Source organism: Hemibagrus wyckioides, linkage group LG05 (genome assembly GCF_019097595.1).
Source record: "Hemibagrus wyckioides isolate EC202008001 linkage group LG05, SWU_Hwy_1.0, whole genome shotgun sequence".
Classification (NCBI taxonomy): Eukaryota; Metazoa; Chordata; class Actinopteri; order Siluriformes; family Bagridae; genus Hemibagrus; species Hemibagrus wyckioides.
The window spans coordinates 5,786,191-5,810,328 of NC_080714.1; the positions used below are offsets into that span (position 1 = coordinate 5,786,191).

General features: G+C 42.8%; 1 protein-coding gene across 8 annotated transcripts in view; it reads right to left on the minus strand.

The window, feature by feature from the left end:
• Window positions 1-23,081, minus strand: part of fgfr1a (fibroblast growth factor receptor 1a) — a 33,461-nt gene extending 10,380 nt beyond the window's left edge. The window contains exons 1-8 of one of the 8 annotated variants that reach the window (XM_058389067.1): window positions 22,235-23,081; window positions 14,534-14,694; window positions 6,209-6,478; window positions 6,013-6,117; window positions 4,808-4,980; window positions 2,075-2,198; window positions 872-1,062; window positions 189-339 (exon numbers count right to left, since the gene is read on the minus strand). In XM_058389067.1, the coding sequence (XP_058245050.1) occupies window positions 189-339; window positions 872-1,062; window positions 2,075-2,198; window positions 4,808-4,980; window positions 6,013-6,117; window positions 6,209-6,478; window positions 14,534-14,630 (1,111 nt within the window). In that variant the 5' untranslated portion in view covers window positions 14,631-14,694; window positions 22,235-23,081. The remainder of the gene's footprint in view (window positions 1-188; window positions 340-871; window positions 1,063-2,074; window positions 2,199-4,807; window positions 4,981-6,012; window positions 6,118-6,208; window positions 6,479-14,533; window positions 14,695-22,234) is intronic. The other 7 variants (XM_058389071.1, XM_058389068.1, XM_058389072.1 and 4 more) reach the window with 7 other exon arrangements.
• Window positions 23,082-24,138: the final 1,057 nt, after the last annotated feature.

The following is a 24,138-nucleotide window of genomic DNA, read 5'->3' on the forward strand; positions in this document are numbered from 1 at the left end:
TAAAGCTGGCTCTGCTGGGTTTTTCCATGGCGTCAATAACAGTCCAGGGCACCAAGGAGAGGGGGAGGAAAAGGAGGAGAAGAGGGAGATGTCTAAGAGTTGTTTCCTAACTGCCTGTTAGCTTCTTTGTTTATCCATCTGTATTTCTGCTTTTTATCTCCCCGGGGCTCCTGTAAGTGGTGCGTTACCTGTTAAGGCGTGTTTAGTGACGGTGAGCCACGCTGACTGGTTGGCTTGGCCTATATAATTGGACACTTTACAAATATACTCCCCACTCTCCTCCTCCGTCACGTTGTACAGCGTCAGTACCTGCGTGTCCGAGCTGTTGACCCCAGAGTGCTGCGGAGGTCAAACAGAGGTCAGAGGTCAAAGTGAGGTTGCCTGAGCATACAGAGAGCGCAGCTGTCACGCCGCGAGTTGCCATGGTGACTAAACGGGGATGAGAAGGTACAGATCGGCCGTTTCCGCTGGCAAAGTGAATTATGAAGGACTGGGGTTACATTTTCCTCACACACACTGTTCATGGAGGAAATTTTCACCTCACAATGTTATTTGGCAAAAAAAAAGGGGAGGGGCAATGAAAAACAACAACAGGTCAAAACCAAACAAGTGACAATGGCTGGATCAACAATAAAGATTTCCATGAGTGGTTACTGAAGATTATAATAATAGTTAAAATAGATAAGATGAAACATTCTGATGACAACCTACAATATGATTCGTTATGATACAATATGATACTTTTCCTAATTAGAAGTAACTTTCATGGACTCCATTACTCTGGATTTTTACCTAAAGCATGCTTTTTTTTCTAACCCATGAATTCAATGAAAAACGTCACTGCTTAAGGGTACGAGGGGTCGATGGTTACCTTTAAGACTTTGACGTAGGGCAGACCGTCATCTCCAACTTTACTGCCGTTGACCTCGATGTGTTTGAGCCACTGGATGTGTGGTTGCGGGTCACTAAAGACTTTGCACTCGAATTCCACATCGCTGCCCACCACTGCTGTTCGATTAGCAGGCAGACCGGCTTGGAGGATGGGCCTGTGAGGTGAACGTTCTGGAGAAGGGGAAAAAACCAAAAAAAAAACCCAACATGCACACTGAGAAAAGAGAAAAACTGAGAAGCTGAGAAACACTCATTAGTAAGGATGTGAATCTCCTTCTTTCAGACAGTATGATACACATGATACACATAATGCTTCTAGGGCAACTTGAGAACTTCTGTTAAATCTGGGCTGTAAGGAGGAGGTGGTCACGTTAACAATACCGAGCACACCAGTCCCTGCTTCCTTTAGCCATACGTTACGCTAACCGCTCATCTTATGATAATCTTATCAAGCAAAACGTCCAGACTGTAACTGTAGGGAGTCGAACAAAGTTGACGAGCACAGCTTGTGCTGAAGGAGGGGCAGCTAATGAAGCGCTGCGTCTGGAGCGAATGCGTGCCAGCATGGGATAAGAGCGCCTGTTCACACTCTCGCTGAGTACGGTGGCGCCGAGGATTAGTCTCGAGGCACAACCCGAGTGCTTATAGAAATGTCACTGAATCAGAAGGGGTGTACGAGTGTGTGTCTCCATGCTAGGCTATTTGTGTCGGATGATCCCGTGCTGAATGAAGTCTTCACTGGGTTGTGGCTTTGATTTATAAACTGCTTGCTCCGTGTGTAAATACCGTCCACGCTAGCCAATCGGCAGCTTCGTACTAATTTATTCCAAAAAGCTCTGACTTCATCGCGAGAGCGCATTTCACACACAGACGATTTAATAAACACTTTCCAGTCCCTCATCAATAAAGAAGTGTCTGTTCTTGACAGCTACATGGCGTTTGCACCATTTACTTCAACACAGCAGGGTATTGAACCAAAACCCAACATTTGCATATGATTAAATCCAGTTCATGTAAAGTGTATACATTCTCAGCCGTTTCTTCAAAAAACCACACAGGAAATAACAAGATTAAACATAATTACAAGCTTATAGTGAGTACCTCATTAATCCTGCAGCAGGTATGTACAAAATAAACCAAACTAAACAAGGAAATGAAAGGCAGCGAATAGATGCAAGCTTACCAACAACGTCCAGCTGATAGGTGTGGTTGATGCTGCCGTACTTATTTTCCACCACACAGGTGTAGTTGCCTTTGTCTGAGGGCACCACCGAGTCCATTATGATCGCCCACAAGCTCTCTCGCACCTGCGTGTAAAGAAAGCCATTTATTTCTTTCGCGCTCACAGCTTATTATTTGCGACTTTAATCTCCGTGAACTTTTCACAGACTGAGCCAAAAAGAACACCTCTGTGTATATGCTTTCATACGCCGTTATTTACGTCGAGCTTTTAGAAAAATCCCAGAACGAACTTGAAAGGAAAGGGTTTAGCACAAGAGCTGTCGGAAAGGCTGGAGAAATCAGCGAGCGGAGATACTGCGAACGATAGAACATGACAAATAGACAGGAACAACCCTAGGCAGAAAGGGAATATGTTTAACAGGAGGACATTGGCAGTAGACCTTGATGCAGTCAGTTTAACATCCGACAAACAGCACATGCCTAAACTACACTACACTGGAAAAATCATTTCTACAGACACAGAAGTCTATTCAAATTCAGAAGAAGAACATTTATTATTTCAGATGTTACGGCACTCACTGGCTGCTTTAATAGGAACACCTGTATTCCTGCTCTCTATCCTGAGTAATTATCCAGCACTACACAACACAATGCATGCAGGTCAGGATCAGAATCTTCCAGTATATTCATGCACAACACTATCAAAATTGTTGCAAAACAAAAGAAAAATCCAAAAGAGAAGCAGATTTGAGAGAGAGCAAAACACTTTATATGAGTTCATGAGTTCTTGTCAGCTCCACCTCTACTCACTAATCACTTGTTACAAACATGGTGAGCAGAAAAGCATCCCGATACATTAAAAACTAATAATAATGACATGGTCTTTTGCTCTCGTCTCCCATCTGCCCTAAGGTTCGAATGTGCTCATGTTTGTACAGCCTGGTCATTTGAGTTGCCATAGATTTCTTGAACCAGTCCACATGCCGCATGACTGGCTGATTGGATAATCGCATGAATAAGCATGGGGACCGGGTATTCTTATTAAACTGGCCGGCGAGTGCATAACGTCTGTTAATTATCCTACTAGCCGTTTCAAAGTGGTGGCAAAGATCAGATCTGCAGAGCGAAAAAGGAAATTTATGACTTTCTGTTCTCGTTACCGAGTACTTAAAGGGAAGAAAGATAAAGGGTTCTTTTTCTTTTTTTTTTTTTTTGAGGGTTCTGTTTAAATGGGAGTTCCAGCTGCAGGATCCCAGATGTGGTCTGTTGCACAAACACACGCACACATGGTCTGCCTAACTTCCTCTCAACATATGCTTAATGTAATTGAACAATGAAGCTGGACTCTTGTTAAAACCAGAAGAAAAGGGAGGCAACTAGAAGAAACGGCGTGTGTGTGTGGGGGGGGTTCATTCATAAAAGCAAACTGCCTCCCCGAGCGGCGCCCCTGCCGCCAAACATCTTCAAAAAGTGCACATGGTTGTCGTTGCGAGATGAAAACGCATGCATACGTCTATTAAGGTATATGCCGCATAAGTATGTGCGTAAAAATCCAGGAGTGTGTATGCGCATGTGTGAGAAGGTGAGCGTTTGTGTGATGGACTGTGGCAGGCTGAAACACTCTCCAGATGGTAAAGTGTGTATGGTGTGGGGTTGAGCGAGAGAGGAGGAAGAGGCCTAATGCCTCCCAGCTGGGGAACACCTCAATGAGAAACAGAGGCACGCCAAGTCCGCTATAATGCGGCACCACCATCGAGCCAGGCTTCTGATTGGGCTAAACGGAGGAGCAGCCGTAATGTTCCTGATTAAAACGAGACCCCGATCTCGCTCCAACTCTACCCAGTGGAAAACATGACTAATGTCTGACTGACTATTTTATAAGGGACTTTAATAAAACTGTGTGGGATCTTCGTTGCTTTCAATAATGTGGTTTTCAATAATAACAACAACAACAACAGTGAAATGATGCCATTTTCAGGGACATTTCAAAGTTGTCCCTTACAGCCACCCAGAATCCGACACGGAATTATGAATCGCAAGAAAAATAGTATTGCAATTTCAGTTTATTTCTCAAAGCAAACTGATTGCGTAGCATTTTTGCACAGGGGAACGACTGCCTAGAACACTTCTCCTCCTCCTCCTCCTCCTCCTTTACCTTATTTGACCAGTGGCCATAGATGTACCACATAATCTCACACACATACGCATGGAAAGCTGTGACTGAGAAGGAACAAATTTGACCTAAACAGACGATGCGATGAATATTAAAATGCCGTGAAATGAAATGAATTAAATGAGGAGAGCGAGTCCTGGTGCCTGGTGATGCATTACACATCGAGAGCTGTTCTCATAGTCTTATCTCATTACACTTTTGTGCTACTGGTAGAAGAACAAACATTGCCGTAATTACTTCCGTTCGAGTGAGCTTCAGGCACACGAATATGATTACACTTTTACGGTAAAGAGGATTCTCGCTAGAGGATTCTGAGGGTTTTCTAAATATATATAAATGTACCTCTCTGTGTTGAAATGGAAAAGCAGTAATTACGGAATTAGAAAATGAGCCCAAACACCATGGCAAGCAGCAGAAAAATTGGTGACTTAATACCAAAAAATATTAAAGTGTATTGTTTATTTGCGCTGGTTTCGACCTTAAGCACAGCACATTCAAATGAAACAAAAGAAAACATTCACACATCCTTAATTCGCTGTAAGGAAGCAATTGAAATAATACCTTAAAGCCTCCGATGCGCTGGTCTTTCTTAAACTCCTTGCCGTTCTTCAGCCACTTGAGCGTGGGAGTCGGGTTACCGTTGGCCGGGCAGCGGAATCGGACGGTCCTGCTGGCTGGAACCGCGTGGAGCTTCTTCTCCATCTTATCAGGATGAGCCCACTCCGGTGCTGTGGCTGAAAAAGGAGAAGGGGAGAGATACAATGAAATGAAGCCGAAAGAATATTCGCAAGAATGTGAGGCACATTGTGTGCTGTTTAGGAAAATAGTCAATGGGGTGAAGAAGCAGCTTGCAAATTTTCCCGTTGTTTGGACGAACGCAAAGTCATGGCGTGTTTTGACCAATCATAAGGGAGAATCAGCAAGCAAATCAGTGGATTAAATCAATGTCAACATACAAAACCAATGCATCATCTGCACCAGCAGCGCACGATTTATGATACGTAATGACCATTAGAGCTGGGCGATTAATCGTTATTATCAATTAATTCGAATTTATGGTTTATGTCGATGTTGAAAAGCAGACTTCGGCTCCTCCTCGTCTTTCAGCGCGTTCTTCAATCCGACTGAAGAAACCGCGGCGTCGCAGAGCGAGGATCAGAGGACAAGTGTGTGTGTTTTCATGTTGTACTGATTATTGTTTTTCTAAAATAACAAAAAAAAAAACTTGTCAGCGAAAGTAATTTTGCACTTTTAGTCCAAATTAGCAGTTCATATGTTCATATTGTTTTTGCTCAAATTAAAAAATTAAAAAAATCTATTCTATAGTCTCTAGTGTTTTATTAAATAAAAATAATCGTTTTAAAATCGAAAATAGAATTTTGTTTTAAACAATCGGAGATTCAATTTTTTGGCCATACCGCCCAGCTCTAATGACCATCCTTCAGCACATCAAGACCAATCCACCAAATGGAAGGAAACCCTAGACTAGAGACTAGAGCTATGGCTTGATTGGTCTAGTGCATTCCACAGACCTGCTATAAGCATCTGAGGTGAAATATCCTGCTGGAATACTTCAGGACTGCTTAGAGGACGAGTCCATGAGTTTCCACAATTACATTATTACTTGCCTGACTGAAAAATACTCCATGCGAAGAGCTTAGCAAGCGGTGTAAATGCATCGCCCAGGCTCAGTAAATCAGCTTTAGAGTTCATTCATGTTACAGTGTAGATATTTATGGGTCTACAGAGGCGACAGGCACACTCACGCGATAGCTCTTGGCTGTTAGAGAGTAACTTCTGGCTGCTGGACTGCTTCGTTTCCTCTGAAGAAGACTCGTCGTCGTCGTCATCTTCAGATGAAGCCAGGGCATCTAAAACAAAACAAGAAAAATTAGGCAAATGAGTTGCTTCGTTATATGACAAAACTGGCCATATTTACTTTGATCTGGAATTTTTTTTTACCGCTGTCTTGCTTACAAGTGACATTGACGTTAAAATACTCCGTGTGGTTGCCTAAAGGGCTTCGGGAGAAGCAGCCATAAAGGCCTGAGTCAGCTAGTTCCACTCCTTCGATCTCCAGCTGACCGTTGCGTAGACGAGTGTGTTCCCCGTCAGCGAGGGAAACTTGGTCCTTGGTCCAGCTCACCTCCTGAGGCTCTTCTTTACACCTACACTTCAGCTCCAGCTTATCTCCTTCGTACAGGGTGTACACTGCGGTTTCCAACAGGGCGACTGCACAAAACACACAAGTGGACATATAAAACGGTGAACATTGAAGAGGAGAAGGGAAAAAAAGCCAGCATGACAGGGAAACTAGACCTTCTTTTCGTTTGTAGGGATGAACAGATCTGAGCAAAACCACTCTAATGGAATTTTCACAGGAGTACGATTAAGCCCAGAACGATTTCAAACCGCACTTGGGACATTATCTTGGCACGGTTAGCTAGACATAAAAATTTCACAAACCCTTTCCACTGGACGCCGTAAATCATACGAAAGCACCTTCTGTTTGTTGGCAAAGAGATGTGAGAGCACTGAAAACCCTTACCTTGTAATAAGCTTCTTTTGTAAATACGTTACGTTTGTAATCTCTGAGCATGTTTATAACTAACATACATGAAAGCTCTCAAATGTAAATACAAACTGGGGGGGGGGGGATAAGGAACAAGATCATAAGGAAAAGTTGTATTCTATATAAGAATGAAAACCAATTAGAGATTTTTGCTTCCATTGGTGTGTTATATATATATATATATATATATATATTTATTTTCTTTATAATACTGATCTTTGTAAACTGGGTTATTATACATGCAGCAAACATTTCAAACTCCAAAACCTCTAATCATTCAAAAAAGTGGAAAAGAAGCTTCTGTGAGCGAACTACTTATAAAAGAGTCGCAGGTTCCTGCTTCAATTCTAAGCACATATCATATGGAAACTTTTAGTAAGAGTCATATGCTTTTATTTTTCTATATCTAGCTCTTCATAAGAATTCCATACACAAGATTAATCCAAAACACCAGGTCCTCACACAACACCGACTTCCTTGTGATAGAGGAAATCTAATAAAATATACATTGTTTTGGTTCTACACATCCTCCTGATCTTTTATCAAATCCCACATTGTTGGGTTTCCTGCCATCAAAACTTTACTCGATGCTCTGATCCAGCACAATCAAATCCCAGCTTGAATTAGTCAACGGCCAATTGTCAGGTCAATCATGAGAGGGAGCTGAAATTGAATTGTGGGCTGGATGTGTATGAGGAGGGGGGAAAAAATCACGGCCACCTGAGCCCCTGTCGCTTGTGACGACGGTGAGTGGAAGAGGAGTGAGATTTTCCACTTTTCATGTGGATGGTAAACACAACACCGATTCAACAACAAGCTATTTTTTCCCTTCCAAATCTCTCTGGCTAGTGAGGCGATCCAGGGGGGGTTGGGTGTTGATGAGGCAAATGGTCCTTGCAGGGGTACCTGGCAGGAGGTCTTCTGGTTCGGTGCTCTTTATAAAAGTCTAACTTGTAAACTAGAGTCACATGCTAATTGTTCCGCCTTGAATCACAATAGGCCAAGGTGAGATCTCAGAAGAGCTCAGATGCCAAATGGTTTGGTATTGAAATGGAAATTTTAATACTTTTTTTTTTTAATTCAATTGCGGTGCCTTGAGTTTGTTGAATGTAGTTAATGAGTTACAAAAGGGACAGAGCTCGCATTGTGAGTTGACGTTTCTTCAGAAATGCCCGCAAAACTGCTAAGGAAGGCAACGTTAAACCGAGTTAATAGGATGATGTTTATGATGAAAAGAGGCTTTCCCTTCTCCCTAACGACACGTTGCAGAGCTTGTACTTTTTCAACATATGTCAGGTCGAGTCCGATGAAAGACGACGTCACGCCTACGAATCCAGAATTCCCTGCTGGCTAGTGACAATGCAGCGGTCCTGCCCCCTCAGTCAGTACTATTAACGCTGCAAACAAAGCGTGCAAAGGGTGAGTGCGAGCAAAGCAGACAGACTGAGAGAGAAAAGTCTAGAGGCCTGTAGCGGCAGGTTCTCGGGCAAAGTAACCATGGTGACCCCAGTAAGGCCCGGTTAAGGTATTTCCTGCTTGTTGAACAGTCTACTAATCCTTACAGGAACAGAATGGTTATGGGGCTCAACTTCACCCTGGAAAAACACCAGAGACGGGGAGAAAGGGGGAAGAAGAAGAAGAAAAAAAAAGTGAGGACACTCAGGAGCTGAAGCTGAATGACGGATCAAGATTGTGTTGTGTTGACTCCATCGCTCGTAACTTTCTTTAAAAATGTTTCATTCCATCCCTCTTTCCTTTTAATAACCTTTTTTTTTTCCTCCCTCCCTTCAGTTGATAAGCCTATGTCAACATTCATGCTATTACTCCAGGTCACAGGCAGGCCATAAAAGAGTCGCTGTAAAAAGCAGTGTCACTTTGAAGTGCTGCAGAACCCAGCCACTGTGGTTTAGTTCTCCATTTTGCCCTACACACACACACACACACACACACACACAAACCGACTGCTAGCAGCCGCAAATTCCTCTCACCGTACACATTTCCATCACAGTGCCACAATGAGGATCTCTCTCACTTCTTTATAAGGTCAATTACTAAGCACTCAAGAAATGCCCCATAGCGCTATCAGTAGCCATGTGGGCAATAACCGAGGACGCAATAACCCTCACACGAGAGATTTTCATATTCGGTCATCCTGATGGACGCACGGGCGTTTTATTGACACAGGAAACTATACGGTCAACTAATGACCTTTGTGCCAGAGCTGCAGAAATGAAAACGTTATGAGCAGGAGAGCAGCTGATAAGTGAGCGTTAACAGATACGCTTCCTTCCTGGATCTCAACGCAAATATAATAACACGAGAAACAACCCGGTATGAAACAAGGTAATATAGTACAAGCGTCACCAGACAGATGTCGCTAACTTTACATTACTAGCTAAACCAATAAAGGAAAGGAGATTGCTGGAAATCTTAAACACTCCTCGCTGTGTGTTCTGGATCTCAAACAATAACTGATTATAACACTGTAATGGAAAAACTGACTTTTTGGAGATTCTCTTCTTCTTTCTCCAAGGCCCTTTCCGAGCTGCATGTCTTCTCCCTGACTTAACCGATCCTCCAGATTCCACCGCAGGATTAAGTCGGATCAAAGGCCATATTTTCAGGGAAAAAAAAGCTCGACGGGAACGGCCGATCTCCTCGTTCCCACTTCAGTGACTGAATAAACGATATCCAATCACGACGGGAAGGGTTTTTTTTCTCGTGTATATTATATTATTTTGCTTGAAGTACATCAAAAGGTTCAGAGAACTTTTCAGCATTACAGGCTTGATTGGTGTCCGAATAGGAAGCAATAGCACAAAGAACACGAGCAAAGGGATTTCCTTTAGGAAGCTGAACTCGTTGCCAAAAGACAAGGAAGGAAAAGGATACAAACAAGACACCAAGAAATAGAGAGATGCCTCTTATTTGAGTCTGGTGATGGACTGGACTTAATGATGCACTGGGTTAGAAAGCCTGGCTTTTGAATATTATATCAGTAGAAAAATAATTTGATTCACGACTGATTCGAATCGATTCAGCACATATGATTCAATTCATGATCGGTCCAAAATGATTCAGTTCTGTTAAAAAGAACATGCACTGACTTTTGATTCGGACAGATGGACTCATTTTGTTTCAGATTTTCATTATACTGCTAAAAACGAATCATGAAACAAGAATGAAAGCATGTCTATGTGAATTCGATTAGCAATTCTGATCATCTCCACAGGTCCACCTATCACTTGCTTTGATTAGTGGAGATCTCTTCTCACCATGAGACAATAAAGCAAATGGGGGCGAAGGCTCTCCCAGCCCCCGTTTGCTCATGCTCCCTCACACACACACACACACACCTCTCCATCAAGCCATAGATGCTAATGACATTTGTTCACAATGGCTGCAGTTCTACAAACAATCACAACCCAAGCACGCACCAGCACACACACACCAGTGCGCACACACACAGGGTAAAAGGGGTATGGGGGGGGTGAGATCAGCCTGTCCTGCTGAATCACACCTATTGTTCCCTCGGTCTCCACCCGTCCCCATCTCCATAGAGGCCGAGAGACTGTGTGTATTAGAAAGAGAGAGAGAGAGATATAAAGAGAGGGATAATTCCAAATAAAGGGGGAATAGTGGAAAGGAATGTAAGCAGGTCGCTATGCACAAATATGGATGAGCCCCACACACATACACACACTCTCTCACACACTCACAAAACATTCCATACACCGCTGCCAAATCAGGCATCAGTTTTCTACACTGAACTGCCATCTTCAACTAATCTGTTCCAGAATTAAAAACAAAATGAAAGCAGGACCATCGTAACAGTCCGAGCAAAAGCAACTACCTGTTGCTTCGAAGATATTTATGCGGAGTTAGACTGAATACTCGGAAGTGAGAGATTTCTTGTGTCATTTTAAGCTTCTGCATGTTTACAAGTTAAGAAGTGTATACGGGTTCAGTAAAAACACGGCCAAAGAACTAGCGGCAAGTTAAAGTTAGCTAATGTTAGTGAGAAGTGAGTACTGTGGTGCAGGACAGGGCGAGGTGTATTGTGCATTTTGTAACTGTTCACAAGATCACGTTTCGTTGTTGTGATATCGTATTACTACACTTGTATTTATTTATTTATTTTATTATATACTCGCTGGAATCAGTGGATATAAAACAAAAATATTTAATTAATAAAATAAAATAAATGAATAAATCCTAAAATAAATAAACTTAAAAATGTATATATTTTTCCTTATTTCAGTGTTGAATTATTTGTAATTTTGTTAATTTTTATATTTCCATTCTTTATAATTTATAACATAATTTAACAATTTAAACATTCTTTATAACATAGTTTTCAATATTTTTAAAGAGAGGTAAATACATTTTGTAGCCATTAAATATTCATCGTTAAATGATTTTGATTTTTATGACTAGTATATTGTGCATGTCACAGATTTAACCAAGTGTCCGCTTGGTAAATTAATAATGAACATTGATCTTAAATCAGTTTAAACTCAAAATCATAGTTGTTATTGCATAAGTTGTGCTTCTCACGAAGCATCTGTGAGCATCCGTGTTGATGTAACGTCCTGTGAATAACTCGGGGTTGATGCCCATTCCTGACATTCAGTCTAGCAATTCCACACTGAGACGGTGTTTAATTTTGTGTTCCCCCCCCCCTCTGGTCGGGATTGGAAATTCTGAGCTGTGAGCTTTAGCTAAACAGCGCGTTAGTCAAATCAGTTAAAGGAGCAAACCGGAGACAAGCAGGCTTCTCATTACTAGCTCTTAACTCTACTCTTCAACCTTCAGGAAAGTCAGTTTAAGCCAGCATCCACACAATCATCCTCCTGAACCGCCAGGAAAACTCATACAGGAGTGTTAGGAGTGAGGCGAGCAAAAAAAAAAATATTGATGTTCCTGGATGTTTAGGAAACACTGAAAAAGCCTGTTGACGTACAGGACGGCTAAGCCCACGGTAAACTGTTGAAAAGCCGCGTTGTCTTTTCGTTAATTCACATCACCGTCACCACAACGGAAACACAAACACGCCATAAGCCCTGCGACGGCTAATCCCTCCACTTCTTCCTCCTTCCTTTGACTGAGCTCCAGTCTCAGAAGGAGTAAGCCGAGATTCAAAGCAACCTATAGGGGATTGATCCTCAAATGCTGTTGAGATGCAGTAGACCCTGTATACATGCACGGCTCCGCCGGCCCACGTAAAGTGGCTCCGAATCTTTCATCTGTGGAAGGGTTAAAGCCTGCACACACCAAACCTCATCTACAAATGTAAACCATTTACATAAGCACAGGTTTCAAAGGTTAAAAAAAACCCTAGAAATCGAAGTAAACTTCAAATTCAAGATTCTTCTGCCGATAGAAAGAAATGGATTTTCTGGATATTTTCCATTTATTTTCCAAAGGAAATGAAAAGCACAAGCTGCTAAGATTACAACTGCTGATTGCTTGAAGATGGTATTTCGACGGCACTTGCCGAGGTCCTAGTGTTTGGTTTCGTTTGTTTTTTCCTGGAGAGGAGACGGACAAGCCGCACAAATGCCGCAGCGTCAGGCCACTCGTCGACAGCTGAAACTATCATTCACTCCACAGGAAACGAGGGGATGGGGAGGCGGGGGGTGGGGTGTATGGGGGATCGGGAGAGGAGCGGGACGAGACTGCCATTTACCGTGACGGGAGAAAGAAGGGAGGAGAAGAGAGGAAAAGGGGCAAGAGGGCCCCTCAGCACGCCTGACCATTTGGTGATGGAGTAGCAGAGAAGGTTAAAAGCTAATCTGTCACATTCAGACTCTTCTTCTAGCTTTTCTACTCCTTCTTCCTTTTTTTTTGAGTCCCCGAAGGCGCTGGACAATCAGCAAGAGCAAGACCCTCATCACGCTGAATATATTTCGGCTTTTATTTTCTCGTTGGCTGACCCAGCGTTAACCCTACCTGGACTTCCTGAAATGTCCTCGGTGTGTTCAGAGGATATATCTAGGCCTCGCTTATTCATATATCTCTCTGCTGCGTATCAGAAAGAAAATTGGGTCGTCTTTCCCAGAAACACGATCTCCGCTGTGGAATACCGCCACAGGGTGGAGTGCTCGCTGTCTCCTCTCCTTTTTTAAAAAAAAAAAATGCAGTAATTTATAGCTTTCCTGGTAGTCGAGTCTTCCCTTGACAACAAATACCTTTTCATTACAAAAGGAGTACAGAGAGACAAAAAGGCGAGGGGGAGAGATATTTTTGCGTACCTGGAGGCTAGAGATGGCAACAACTACACGCCCCTGTATACTGGCTCCCTCCCAAACCTGGGTTATTTAAAGCCAGACAGAAGAGGCAGCGAGACAGATAGACAGATAGAGAGTTAGATACACAGACGAGTGAGAGAAAGAGAGATATACTGCACTTTATCACAGTATGGCAATAGTAACGTGTGGTGTTTGTCTTGCCCCAGGGCCACACTGGTTTTCCCAAACAGAAGTGCAAAGGTGGAGCACGTTTAAACCTGCGAGCGAGACAGCAGCCCTCACCACCGTGGAATGTTGCCAAGAGACACATTTTTCAGGATTTTATTTCATGGTGCTCGCGCTCTCTCCCTCTCTCTCTCTCGCCCCCTCCCTCGTTCACTTCTCTAGCACCGTCTTTGTGTGAAGTTTGGAGTTTAGGTTTAACCTGCTCCTTCTTTCAGGGATCCACACAGGTCTTGTTTTGGAAAAGCACATAAAGACACAAATCATGCTCTCTGGACATTTCAACTTGAATGATGTCCTCACATAAATTGGTAGATATTCTTTAAACCTAATAAAAAAGAGTATTAGATGTGAATTTCTAGTGGCTTGCTATTCACTAATGGACATGAAAATGACTATAAGACATGAAATTCCATCGGTGACTCGCTCGCTGTTCCACTTGCTATTCAACTCCCTACAGTCAAATGATGTCTGGACCTCAATAAAAACAAGTATTAGACTTGAACTAAACATTGAACTCAGTGGCTCGTCACCGATTTACTAACACACCGATTATGCTTTCGGAGCCTGACAGCGAGTATTAGATGTAAACTTTACTCGTCATTCGATTCATTAGTACATGGCTCTTTAAACCTTAAGGAATTAGACACAAAGTTCCTTTAGTGTCTTCTCTACGTGACTCACTCAAAGAGGAGCTCTACCTTAAAACTGTATTTTATTTTTACTAATTGACTCATCAAAATGATTCACTATATGACTCACTATTTGATTCCATGCATTTTTAAAGAGCCCATGGCTACTTTTTTTTTGTAATAGCCGGGACTACTAATCCCAACCCAGTGCTGCTGAAAAGGCATGTCTATTGTGTTGTCCGTTCCTTTTCTGTGTTAATAATGAAGTAAACATATACAGGAATAGAAGAAACTGCTCAGGAGCACTGCAAGTTTGGCTGTAAGGAAAAAAAAAACAACAACCCGCAAACAACCTTGTAAAGACTTTCCTCATATCCAAAATGGCCGAAACGTGTCGGAAATCCGAGGCTCGGATCTGCCGACTGTCCGGAAAACTTTCCAAACCGAAGTTTAAATAAGGCTATAGTCTGTCATTTAGATTTTAAAGTGGTCATTTAGCTCAACTGTTTCTTTGCTGTTCTTCACAAGAACACTATGTGCATGTGGTGAAGAGGCAGCACGTGTATAGAAGAGTAGGGAAAAAAAAAAAGAAAAGAGTAAAGTTTCTCACCTTGCTCTGGGCTGGCCGGCCTGGTGTGGCCCTGCAGAGGCTGGGTTAGAAGAACCGAGAACAGCAGCAGCATGACCTTCATTGTGTTCTTCATCATGCTCCTCTACAGCAGAGCTCGTTGCCTGGTGTAGCTCTCCATACACACAGCTAGGACATCAGGTCTAACACAAACATGCACACACACACACACACTGTATTAGACACTATAGGAGAATTCAATGACACAGCAAACAAGAGTCATTTTTATTAAACACAAGTCACTGGGTGAGTGAGAAAAAAATAAAAATAAAAATGTCCTTCAGTCTGGACAAAAATCCACACTGCCAGCTTGAGCATTTCTCAGCCCGGGCTTGAAGCCAAGACAACAACCACAGTCCTGGAATTCCAGTAAAATCCAAAACCGCTCTTTCGGAAACGGCGCTGTAGCTTTGACGGTGCTTTGAGAACTTTGTGCAGCAGAGACAGAGTGACTGAGCATTTACGATGTGATAAAAAAAAAAAAAGAAAGAAAGAAAAAAAACCTCGTGCAACCTTTACTGCGGCAAAAACAAACTCTTACCGCGTGGCTATATAGAACAACACATCCCTAAAGCTCTCAAGGATTCCAGCTCGCGCTCTGATTTGCTGACGTTCCAGTGACAATAAGAAAAAGGAGTGGGAATTTTTGGTTCTCACGTTGGAAGCTGAAGAGGAGATATTTTGTCTATATAACTAAGTTGCACTAAAGGCTGCAAGTAGGGAATAAAACACCTTGGGACATGCTGTAATGCTGTCCGAGCATCACCTTGGTGAAGCTGGCATTTTTATCAATTTGCCTTAAAATTACAAACAAACAACACCGAGTACTTTTTATCCATTTACAGTTACGTTTATACTAGTCAGTTCTTCTAATTCCTTACAAAACAGAGGCTATAAAATGTTTTTCTTCTCTCTCTCACGATTACATTACATTTGCAAAGCAAAACACGCCTCTGTCCTAAAGCCTCATGTGCTGGAAAAAAAAAACAATGTTCTGAAGCTCCCACAAAAGCCTTATGTAAACGTCTACTTGTATCAATACGCGTGTTTTTAAATAGGTTTAGATTACCTGAAGCATCAGCTATACGAGTCCCTGTGAATTAGCTGTTACTATAGATACAATTACATACTAGAATAAGTGCCACATCAGAGCTTACAGAAAATTATCCAACACCTTCTGACCAATCACAATTGGAGAAAAGAGCAAACTCGACCACCTTTATAAGATGACGAGAAGTTGAACGTTACAGTAAAAGTGTATGACTAAGGTTTCCTACATGCTGACTCAAAACCGAACACAGACAGAGACACAAAGACACCCAGTGCTAGAGTGCATCCCATCCCCGCATGAACCCAACACACCATTTGTCCTATTGATTGCCGGAGCTCATTCACCAAATGTTACTCACTCTTATACTAACACACCCATTAACTTGGAGGAAGGGTGGAGAGAGAGAGAGAGAGAGGGAGGGAGAGAGGGAGAGAGCGAGAGCGAGAGAGTGAGAGAGTTCTGTGCTCGAATCTGATCGTGCTCTAAGGCAGCTGAAAGTCTCATGTTGTCCTTTAAGCAATCCCAAATTACTCTGGAAACCAAAAGCCCCAATTTTGTATGCGGCAAAAGTCATTTGTGTATTAATCACTGCCTTGGAGTTTATGCAAATTCTCTCCGTCGGGCATTTCGTCACCTTTCCAGCTGCTCCTCACCGGGACTGGGAGGACAATGCTGGCGAACAAATGCTACGACTGCAGGAGAATGAAAGAAGAGGGGGAAAAAAAAAAAAAAATAATGGCACCCTACAGGGTTTGCCAAAGCACCCTCTGTGAGCCTGAGGGTCAAACGACTGAACGCAGGAGCCTAGAGAGAGAGAGAGAGAGAGAGAGAGAGAGTAAAAGGATGGTCCCTACAGGAAAGTGTGTGTGTGTCTGTGTAAATCAGAGAATGAACTTCCTTTCCAGCAGCTCCTGTCTGCTGCCAGACACTCGGAAGTGAGAGGAGCTTACGGCCAGTCACGTTCGCACCATCTCAGCCAAACACACACACACACACATACACAGCACAGCTAAGGACAGCTAACCCTAACCCAACAGGCAGCATTTTGACCATCAGGTCTGATATGCATCATGTAATTTCTTTCCTCTCCAAAACAAATTTGCTCTAATTTTCTGTTCCAATATGAACATATTTTACTCCGAATCGAAGCTCAAATCTGACACGGATTTTCTCCGTGCCTCTAAAAACACCCCGAAGGCTCAAAAAAATACGGATGTTTTCCGACCTAAACATTTTAAAGGTATTTGGGGATTAGACAGAGAACATGATTATTCTACAAGAGCCAAGACAGGAGACTGCAGAAAAAGTGTGTGTGTGGGGGGGGGAACAAACAAACAAACAAAACTCTACATTATCTTGAAAGCACTGCTGCTTATTTGAAAGAGTTCCCAACACATTCCCTTACACATTAGAAAGCAGTACAGCTGAACACATATTTGTAGGCAACAATCTTTCCATCTTTCCATATCTCGCTTGTTCCTGGCCCACATGCGGAGAAAACTGCAACCGATCTAAACGGGCGCAGTTCGGGTTTCCTGTTACCGTCTGTGTAAACAAACAAGTGGCAACTCCTGCAAGCTGTGGAACAGAGCGGGCTATTCATTAAAAGCACACGCCGATGCAGGATCGGAGCGGAAGAGTGAAAAGCGGAGTGGTTGGACCCCTAATTAAACGGAGCCCAGGATGTCGTCTCACTGTGATCGGCGGAGGGGAACGGGGGCCAAGGCGCACACACCCTCATTATCGCTGCCTACTAGCCGTGCGGAACAGGTTTTTTTGTGTGTGTGTTCCTACAGTGTCCGGCAGCAGTAAAAGTCACGGTCCTGGTGCATTTGCGGCGATGTTCTTGACTTTCACTTTTCTTTCACCTCTCGTGCCTCGTGCATAACTGATTTGCTTTTGAACTATTCCAATAAGTTATTCTGCCACTCCTGTATCAGGCCTGCACTACTGCCATGTGTTTCATTTGCTTAATATCCAAAGCACAGGCTGATCCTCTGGGTCACACGGAGCGCCTGCTATTTACGCGTTGTATCGGAAGAAGGTGGACGTATTTTTAAAGGGTTGCCGGCCGCTCCATTCCCAGGCAGCCCCAGAAATTAGAGGGTGGATCGTTCCTGTCCTATTCTACCACACACTCCATTGCGCGGTTCCACCCAAAAGAATGTTCGGTGGGAACGTGGCCTTCTGGTCAGAATCTCAGACAAGAAGATCTGACAGATATAACCACGGACTATATGAGAAGAGAGACTGGGGCATGAAGTCGTGCAGTAAATGTGGCGCTGCCTGGCAGCTGATCGCACTTGAAGGAGAGCGCTAACGTGAAATTACAGGCACTGTAACTGGCTTGTGCTATGACTGACAAGAAAGGAGGGTCCTTCCCACCCAGAGGGAAGAGCCAATTATGTGGTCTTGGACTCTCAGCCAAATCATAGCCTCATGTTCCCGATGGTAAAGCAACAAGTTGCTTGTGTCATTTCTTTATTTTTTTTTTCTTTCAAAGTTCAACTACACAGAAACGTAACTCTGAGGAAAGCGTCCGTTTATCTACCCTACTACAGGTTCTAGGAGCTCACAGAGAGCTTGTGTTGCTTTGATTGACAGGTGATGACAGTGTACCATCCATTTCACCCAGACAGCATGGCTAAATTTCCTCCACTTTGTGGGATTCAAATATAGCCTCTTGCTGATAGGGTGAATCCTTTTCTAGTGCACCGTTTGGACGCCTCTGTAAATCTTCTCCCGTAAGAACAGATGTTAGACGTCTCATGGATTAGCAAAGCAAGCTAACTGAACTAGCTCAGAGAGCCATACGTTCACGTCACGGCTTGCTGTTTCATAGATCTCAGAATTATTTAGAACTGTTCTGTTCTGTTCTGAGACTGCACAAATAACAAATAACTAAAGGCTCGAGTGCTACAAAAAATAAACTTATCCGAAAAAAACTGCATCACTTTGTAGCCAATTGTCCTTCCGCACACCAATTAAAAATGAAGCTGGCTAGACCTGATTAGCATCGAGTTTACAGGAAGCTGTACAGTTAGCCTAGCTCTACCCTAAGGTGAATCACGGAGCTGTGGAAAGGCACACCGCGAGTTGCTGCAAGACAAGCTGTTGTGCCCTCTGAAATCCACCCTTCTGCTGAATGTCTGCTATGAATGTAGACAAAGAAGGTGGCCATGATGGATGGCATTTAATTATACACTACCATTGTCCTAATTCTTCTTTGAAAAAAAGAAAAAGACAGTAGAGCTAGACTTTCCTCAATTTCCAGGTCGAGAGCACCGTTTCGGTGCAGCGCCTGTGAACTTCTGACCCGCTTTGAAGGTGCCGCTGAAGAAACACTGGCCAAATCCTGCAGGACCAGCTAGTGCAGCAATCTGCCCTCCAATTTCACTAATTGATGTAATTATGGCCTTAAACGGCTGTGTTTTTACAAGGCTAGCTCCAGTTCTCGGTTTCAAAGGTCAAGATAGAAAAACAACAAAAAAAGAAACAGTCGAAACTGCCGAAAGAATTGAAGGTCATTAAAAAATATCAGATATTGAAAACTTTTCATCTGCCCTTCGTGACTCAGATAAACTGAAGCAGACAAATGGCAACTAGTTTAGATGCTGATGATTGTTTGTGGTAGATGTAAGAGCTGTTAACACCATCTTGGAAAACAATCAACAATTAGTGTGGAGGTATGATATAGCCTGATATCATGCTAGATTACTGCGACACCACAAAGCTGATTAGTTACTTTTAGTAACTAATAGCTGATTAGCTTTCCTCCTTTTACACCACAGCAGTTTGGCAGTCTTTTAATGAACTCATACTTTTTATCCATTCACAGCATGTTGATTTATCGGATCACAAGATAGCAGTTATAGACGCAGACAGACTCTGATCTTTGCTTAAAGTTAATAAGCAAAAAATATGTAGCTTACACAAGAGTCTTGAAGGCCAGAAACGCGTACGCTCTTTCCATATACGCAAGAATTAAATATTTTTGAGGCAGAAATGTATTTTGCATGGATCAGATCACATGCATTAAGAGATTGGGATTTGAATCACAGCCAAAACTTCGGTCAAGCACCTTCTGCTTCGACTGACAAAAATAATGCCGATTTTCTGCGCACTCTGTCTTTCGGCCCTTCTTTGCATTAGATTGAGATCACGTCTGGGGGCGTTCAAGCTGTTTTGCTTCCGAGGCACAAGGTGGAAATTGACCATGAACGCTTTTACTGCGCATTTCAATGGACACTCATCGGCAGCCAAAGTTTTTAAGGACACTGAATGGGGAGATGGGGGAGGGTGTATGTGTGTGTGTGGTAGTGAGGGAGTAAGTGTGGGCACATAAGGGAGGGAGATGATAGTTTGAAAATGCACAGCCTTTAACAGAATTAATCCGAGATGAATGTGGATGAATTACAGGTTGCGTTCTGTGACATGTGGAAGTCTACAAGTCTCTGCAGGCCTTCAAATAAACACGGCGGCGTCTCTGTAGCCGTCGCAAAAAACGCACACAGACGGGGGGAAAAAAACAAACCACTCTAGCGTGAGAAAGTTTAGCCCGGTCGCACTGTCTGTATAATACGCCGCCATTAAGGGAAGAACACTTAAACCACATGTCGGATCTCAATGAACGAAATATCCATGTAGAAAATGTTTACTTATGTACATGGTATAATTAGTTGAGAACAAATTGATGGAGGTAAATGGAAACCAAAATCATCAACTCACTGAGAGCTGAATTCAGAAAAAAAAATATATAAAAAAATAAAAAAAATAAATAAAAAATATATATATATAAATTACAGGCTGATCCAACTTGCATGGATTTCATCAAGGTGACTCAGTAGTGTGCATGGCCCCCATGTGCCTGTGGACAACGTCTGGGCATGCTCCTGACCAGATGGCAGAGGGTATTCTGGGGGATCTCCTCCCACACCTGGAACAGGGCATCAGTGAGCTCCTGGTGCTACTCAGTGGCTTTGGATGCTCTGATACAAAACTTCCCAGAGGTTCTTAATTATATTCAGTTCTGGGGAACATGAGGGCATCAATGTCTTCATTATCCAGAAATTGCCTACATACTCCAGCCACATGAGGTTGGGCATTAGCATGCGCCAGGAGGAGCCCTCACACTGGTCATGCTGGATGGTGTTGCATGTAGCTTAATGTTCCCCAGGACAAATCCAGATATGCCACACGTGCTCCCATCCGTAAAGAGAACGAGATGCGAATGTCAAACCTGGCAATTCTGGTGCTCTCTGGCACATACCATTTAGTATCATCATGGTGCTAAGCTGTGAGGGCATGAGTCTGTTTCTGACATTTTTGGTCAGAACCAAGCACACCACTACTATACGTTCTCCTCCTGTTGCTCCTTACACAAAAAAACAGATACCGGTCTTGCTTCTGGGCTGTTGCCCTTCTACAGCCCTGTGTAATTGCCCATCTCCTGGTATCTCCTCCATGCTCCTGTAACTGTGATGGGAAACACACCAAACCTCCTGGAGGATCTGGACTACCACTGTGAGCAGGTACTGCCTTATGGTACAAGTAGTCCCAAGGACCCTAACAAAACTCAAAACTGAAGACAAATCAGTCAGTAACGATAAGGAGAGAGGAATTATCTGTGCCTGCAAACCCGTTCCCTTTTAGAAAGTGGTCTTGCTGTTGTCTCTCCAGTACACCTGCTGTCACTCTCATTTGCACCAAACTGTTTCACAAATCACATCATGCTTCCAAACTACACAGACTGACGATGGCTCTATTATCTGGACGGCGAGAGCACTACCTAATCTAAACAAGAAAAGGTACTAAACTCCGATATCCACGGCTGCGTTCTGTACCTGAGGGATTTTATCTGTGGATGCTTGAAAACTAATCCAAGACCTGAAGCAGTTGTTCATCACGACTTTTGTCAAAGTACGAGGGTGAACTGGACTCCAAATAACAAATGCAACATTCGTTCAATATTCAGGACCAAACCAGAGTCGTGCTACAGAACATTCCAGACAGCAAGCTTAGAGAGAGACACTCTGTATTAAAAATCCCAGCATAAACATGAAGAATAACCACATCTATGGAGATCATCATCATCATCAGCATCAAGTGTGCAACAAAGTTAGTAACATTCTGTTTAGAACTCCAAAGGATGCACAAAGGCTTGGGAATGGAAATGTATTTGCTTCAAAAAAGGTAAATAAACAAAACAAAAAAAAAACTTCCCAAACATTTAACAATGCCAGTGAAATATTACTTTAGCTGATTTGTTCTGGCATAATGAAATAAAGAAAAATACGTTCATAGATTTTTATAGACCTCCAGCCTGAGGGGGAGAAAATTTAGAAAAATTAGCTCAAGTTCTGGCAGCGTTTCCTTTCGAGTCTGAGTCTAAACTACTCTCTATAGCACAAAGGAGATGAAGTAAACACACACACACACACACACACACACAAGCCCGTGCTCATTTTTCTACTTCACCAAACGCCACATGACAGTTTGTGCACTGAAAATGTATCTCTCGGGCATGAAAACTAACCAAAAACAACAGTATTGCATCAAATAAATAAATAAATAAAAACAAAAACAAACCCAGAGCATTTAATTAGTATAAACATGTCCCGTGGGGTACTCACCTTTCCCTGGAAGGTAATAATTTTTTTTCCTTCACCGGCGTTGTTGATAAATAGTTGAAGTGACTTATTTCCGTATTACTTTTTGTTCTCTATTCGGTTTCGAAGCAAAAAAACAAATAAACAAACAAAACCCCGCTCCACAACACCAGTGCGTTGTGTATCTGTTTTCAGAAACTCTCTCAAGCAAAAGAGCTGAGACTGAAGGAGAGAGAGAGAGAGGGAGAGAAAATTCTTATCGCAAATCCAGAGTTTTTGGATTTAGAGACTGGTTTAAGATTTCCCAACAGGAGTCTCGCGCCGCCAGGTTATACCTTTCCACTGCTAAGAATTCCACCCGTGCTTTTTTTTTTCTTCCTTCCTCTTTTCTTTTCTTTTTTGCTCTGAGTTCAGGACGCGGTTTGCTCTCCGCGCGAGAAGGCGAGAGAAAAGGAGGAGGAGGAGAAAAAAGAAAAAAAAAAACTTTTACCGCTTCTTTGATCGTAAATCCGCTTCAAAGTATCCGGTTTTAAAACTAGTACGCAGATACATTAAAAAAAAAAATAATAATAATAATGATAATAATAATGATAAAGAAAAGTCTTCTTTTCCGTGTTCGGTGAGACTGGAGAAAGCGAAAAACTCTCACGTTTGCATCCCGGAGTGCTCTCGTGCTCTCTCTCTCTCTCTCTTTTGCGTTACTTTCCTCCTGTCCGCGTTCCTCCCCCACCGCGGTGCGAAAAGAGGGGAGAGGGGGGGGGGATGGTGGGGGGTTAGACGGCAAGAAGGAAGGAGGAGATTCCAGAGTCGCGCGTGCGGCTCCACTACGGCGCTGGGAAGAAGAAGCTATAGAGCGCGCGCGCACGCCCGCCCGCTCGCTCACCCGCTCGCACGCACGCGCGCGCGTTTGCTTTTGCAAAGCTTTGATTTAAAAACCTACGCCCCCCACCACCACCACCACCCTCCTCCGTCACACTAACCCCAACCCTTCCCTCACCTCAGCGCTTTTTCTTCACCGGCACAGGAGGTGCATTATGGGATTGTAGTTTTGTAGTTGTAACACTGTGTGGTATTTCGCGGGCATTTGATTATACAGATACGGTGCTAATGTTAAATGTGGAATAATGCGCATATTACATGAATGTTTTGTCCATTTTAAATCTGCTGTTGTTGTTGTTGTTTTTCCTGGGAAGGTAATCATCAACATTAGAGATGTTTCTAAAGCTTACTGTAAACTAGCCTAGTCGCTATTGTCAGCTGCTGTTCAGTAATGTGTTGCGAACGGGTTTTAAGTTAGTAGAACAGCTTTAAGTAGCTTTGTGTGAAATATGAAATTTGACCGAAGTATGACGAAACGTATATTATTTATACGGCAGGTATTTATAATACTGTCCTTATAATACTACTAATAATATAATGGGTTGTTTCGCACATGCGCAGTACAAATCTTGTCTCCGGTAGGGATCGAGTGGTGACACACTTTGACAGAGCAAGCTAGTCATATTCCAAATTCAGTTCAGTTCAGTTCAGTTTATTTGTATATTGTCTCAAAGCAGCTTTACAGAAGTATAGAAACATATAATAAATATGATAAATTATCCCTAATGAGGAAGGCTGTGGCGAAATGACGTCATCACACCTGGCAAAATACCACTTTCAAGGAAGCACCAGGGAGGCAGCGTTTATATACTGATGCAAATACAAATGTAATGTTTTAGGGGTTTTAACCCAGAAAGCTTGCCAAAAAGCAACATGCCATCTGGTTGAGATCAGAGGTGTGCATCAGGACCGATATCCAAAAAAGTCACACTAGCAGGGAGGTTTTTATTTTCATGCAGCACAAACAAGCAGGTCCTTAGTAACTGGCTAGTTAGAGTTGAACCGGTTTAAATTAAATTAGTGGTTTGTTTATATTTTGGAGATATAGC